The 4,655-nt window shown below is 34.5% G+C and overlaps 1 protein-coding gene across 1 annotated transcript; it reads left to right on the top strand.

Annotated features, from left to right (window-relative positions):
* Window positions 1-293: 293 nt before the first annotated feature.
* On the top strand, window positions 294-3,662 carry LOC127092722 (uncharacterized). Its single transcript, XM_051031607.1, has 5 exons — window positions 294-703; window positions 1,927-2,284; window positions 2,396-2,466; window positions 3,034-3,132; window positions 3,223-3,662. The coding sequence occupies exons 1-5, from the start codon at window positions 461-463 to the stop codon at window positions 3,322-3,324; spliced, it is 873 nt and encodes a 290-aa protein (XP_050887564.1). The 5' UTR covers window positions 294-460; the 3' UTR covers window positions 3,325-3,662.
* Window positions 3,663-4,655: the final 993 nt, after the last annotated feature.

Here is a 4,655-nt window from a genome sequence, read left to right as displayed (position 1 = left end):
AGGGTGTGAGGAGACTAGATGTATACTTGTTTGAAAAAGAAAACTAGTATACATTTTGGCGTCTTTTATTTTTCTACACTTACTTTCAGCATTTTACCGTTCATATTGTTTCCGTAAAAATAATAACACTTGTCATCACTCGTTAAAACGAGAAAATATTAGAAAGTCCAATAAATCTCTTAAAAATATATTAATTAATAATTATTATTTATCATCTAATTAAAAAATATTTCTTTTATTTCAATTATTAATGACACATCTATAAAAATAGAGAAAACCACGCAAATCCAAATACCATTGGGTCAATTATTTTAGCTTAAGATAAATAAAGAGAGCAGAAGTTTTGCACCTAAGATAGTTGCACGACACGACTCGAATTTGAATAGGTAATGACCACACAAATAAGAAACGAGGTTATTATTATATTACTGCAATTCAATTCGAAAGAGAAAATCAGAATATGGCGTTGCAAGGATTGAGCACTGCGGCTGTGGCTGCATCAGTAACGGTAGGACCTCCTGCTCTTCTTCGGATTCCTTCCTCCAGGTTATGTTATGGCGGTCGGACACCTTCTTCAAGAATCAGAATTGGGTCTGTAAGGTGTAAAGCGGTCGGAGAAAACCCGCAAGGTTCATTGAGCGATACCGTAGTTTATAAAGGTGTTTATGGCCCCTGGACAGTTGAATCCTCCGATGTTCAAGAGGTATTCAAATTTTCCTCATTCAATTTCTATCTACACTTTTTTTACAAAATTGTTACTTAGTGTGCTATTCATTTTATGATAAATAAATGAACTTTTTGAGTAAATGATAAAAAAAAGTTTATATATATCAAAATACTCTTATAATAAAGTAATTAATGTAGTAGTTAAGTTGATTGAAATGTAAATAAGAGTATTAGTAGAAATGTAAGTAACTAATGCTACATTGATATTCTAGAATACAAATAACATGAGACGGTGTTAATGTTTGAATGCTCCTGAGTTTATTGCACTACTTAGAGGTTTAAGATATCTTAACTAAGTTTTTAAATGAATGGTAAAGTTGTCAATGTAATTGGGTCTCTAAGTTAAATAATTTGATTTTTTTTGTACACAAAAGTGCCAATAACCACTAGAAATTTATAGATAAGTGTGATGTTTCCGGTTCAAATCTGGGTGATGGTTTCTAAACTAACAATATCGGTTTTTGTTAGTTGAGTTAGGACTGGCGAACAAATGATAAGATGATTGTTTTCTGTTATTTCTGTTATAACTCCTAGAGGTTGGGCTGATGGTGAAGACTTGGGACCTGAGAGTGTGCTCCTCTCAAGGTCTCAAGTTCTAATTCCGCTAGATGCTAACAATCTCCGTGTTGGACAAATTCTTATTGAGCTTTGCTCTGAGTTTAAATGACCCCCTAGTCCACTAGGAGACGGTGAGATTGAACCCGTAAGATTAGTCGGTCTCAAGGCCGGATATTAAATTTAGAAAAAAAAAACTGCTATATCAAGCTTATAAACTTATAAGCTTGTATTACCATATCAAGTGCTAGATTAGTTTCATCACACTCAACACTTATATTGCCATCACTGTAATTCCTTTACCCATATGGAATAACAATTGTTTTATTCTTTTTCTATAATCTACTAATATAAAAGTAGTTTACAATCTGATTCATGAACTTTTAAGTGTTTTGTCGTTTGTAACTAGTTCCTCGAATGTAGGGTAGGGACCCAATTACAAATAATTGGCAACTTCAGGACTCAATTACAAGCTTTTGAACTCAACCACATATTTCGAAATTCTCAAATAATTTTGTTGTATAGATGAAAACACAGCACCAACACACACTGTGTAGTAGTCTATATATGTTACATATACAGTTGCAGTTTGAAAGCTTTTATGCTTATGCTATGTATATATAATGATAGCTATGCTCATGGCAGGTTATTTCGTACAGATCAGGATTAGTGACAGCTGCTGCATCGTTTGTCATTGCCGCATCGGCTGCCTATTTGCCCGATAACATAACTTCATTTCTCAAGCAAAACCAAGATTTTTTATATGTCATCGGGTCAGGTGGATTGGGTTTATCATTATTCTTGATTCATATCTATGTGACTGAAATCAAGCGCACTCTACAAGCATTATGGGGCCTTGGGGTTCTAGGATCAGCTGCAACCTACATCTACCTTGCACAACCTGCTAATAAAACTCTAGTACAATATGTTGTTGATAACCCATCAGCTGTCTGGCTTGTCGGTCCTCTTTTCGCTGCTTTGACAGGACTTGTTTTCAAGGAAGGTGATGTCCAATTAAATGCATATACTTTTTATGTTACCATTAAATATTAGTGGGATAGAAGAAAAAAATAAGTATGAATTGTATTGATATTTTCTTGTGTTCTTTAAACAGGACTCTGCTACGGCAAGCTAGAAGCGGGAGCTCTCACATTTATTATTCCGATACTTCTTCTCGGGCATCTGGTATTCTTCTGTTGTTCTTCTAAAGTGCTCCATTAAACATGTTGCCTATTTAGTTTAATTTATAGGCTATATATCCTATGGCTCTTGTGTTTTTTTCTTTCAAATTTGTTAGTTAAGGATTTGGATTCACTGTTTTCAAAATATGAGATAGTTACTACAATCATGAGATTGGACTTGTAAGATGAAGACCTAAAGATTCATATTTCAACTTTAGTGAATGTATAGTGTACATAATCTGAACCCAAATTATTTGTAACCCTGCATTGCAACATGTCCAATGACCATGATTGAGTTGGACCGAACTGCAGGGTTGCAGAGGATCCAATTAAGAGTAACGGAATCTTATTATGGTTTCACTGAACCCTTATCCTTAAATTCAAAACCCGTTACCGTAATTCTTTTGATGCTATTATTCGAGTCCATGCATTTCGCAATGTCTGCATCTCTTTACCTTCATTGGTCAAGCAGATTTTGAGGATTGTTATAATCACTATTACTGATTGCCCCATATATATGACATCTGTTTATTTTTCTCCCCCCGCACAAATTTGACTCTAAAATTTGCAGTCCGGTTTGATGGACGATGGAGCTAAACTTACATTGCTTGCTTTATGGATGGGTCTTTTTGTGATATTTGCTGGAAGGAAGTTCACTCAGCCCATCAAGGTAAATTACTTCTGATGATTTTGTTCTTGAAATTGATATCTTCATTTTCCACACAAATTACCTTATCTTTGACTTGTGTTTAACATTAAGGATGATATCGGTGACAAGTCCGTTTTCACTTTCAATTCTCTCCCTGATGATGAAAAGAAAGCCTTGATTGAGAAACTGGAACAACAAAATTCGCAGTATTAACCGCATCAGCTCTACACTCATTGAGGCAGAATCCTTCAACTTGAAGGAATTTTTTTGAAAAGATGATGGCATGCTAAGATATGCGAGGAGTGAACACAGCCTGCAGAGGACACTTTCCCATTAGCTCTTCCTTTATATCTGTAAAAATTGTATGATATTTGCCTAATGACAGTTAGTCCATGGTGTAGACTTGTTTTAGATTGTATTTTATCTTAATCTTCAATATATAAAAGAAAAGTTGGTAGGCCTGGGTCATTTTTGTAAATTCCATTTTCCTGCTCACTTTAAGGACAGATAAGTAGTTTTATTCAATAAATCATGCCCAATTTGTTGTTTTATGTGCTGCATTCGTTATTGGACCATTAATATTAGTTTTACCATTGGCAATTGTGGAGGTAACATTGTATTTTGCTTTGTGCTGCTGAAATGATGTGTGCAAGGTCCTGGCGAAGGAAAAAAACTGAACTACTTAGATTGCCAATTTGAACCAGTTCTTTCTACTGAGTATTAGTTAGTAATAAGTTCCTTACTCTGTATATGCCCTTTGAAGTTTTCTTTTCTTCTGGGGAAATATTTTCTGAGCAAATATATATTTTCTTGATTGTCTGACTCTGGATCTTTTAGTGTGTTGATGCTTCCCATATTGATTGTCTGTGAGATAAACCAAACAATGAACATTCTTCGTATTGATTGCCATACATACTTGCAGTGTTGGTTATTGTTTTCATTAGGGTGCTTCAAATATTTATGGAGGTAACGGTTTTCTCAAAAGTTTTCAAGAAAAATAAAAGATAAATAAGAGAAGAAGAGAGAAAAGAGAGAAAACATAAAATTGAATTATGAAAAATTAGGAATGAGTGAAGTTCTTAGTTTGCATCATACAAAATTCTTTATATAGGAAACTAAAGCTCATGCTCAAACTATATAAATTGATCCAAGCCCAAAACATACAAAATGTAAAATACAAAATCACAAGTTACATTTCAACATTATTATATGTTGCATTCGACTATGTCGAATACAACTGACTACTACAACTTCGACTAGCTGCTTCGACACACTGGATGGTTCGCTAGGTCGATAGCTGACTTGTTGTCGACAAATAACTTCATTTTTCTAGATTCCATTATCTTAAGCTCTTCGAGGAACATCTCTATCCATGCTGCTTGGCATGCTGCATATGATGCAGCCACATACTCAACTTCACATGATGACAAAACCACAATGCTTTGCTTCCTTGAGCTCCATGAGATTGGAGTGTCTTCTATCATGAATATGTATCATGCAGTACTCTTTTTTTCGTCTTGATCTCCACTGAAATCTGAATTAGT

Source organism: Lathyrus oleraceus, chromosome 6, assembly GCF_024323335.1.
Source record: "Lathyrus oleraceus cultivar Zhongwan6 chromosome 6, CAAS_Psat_ZW6_1.0, whole genome shotgun sequence".
NCBI lineage: Eukaryota > Viridiplantae > Streptophyta > Magnoliopsida > Fabales > Fabaceae > Lathyrus > Lathyrus oleraceus.
The sequence above is the reverse complement of the archived record's forward strand: the minus strand, read 5'-3'. Positions and strand labels throughout refer to the sequence as shown.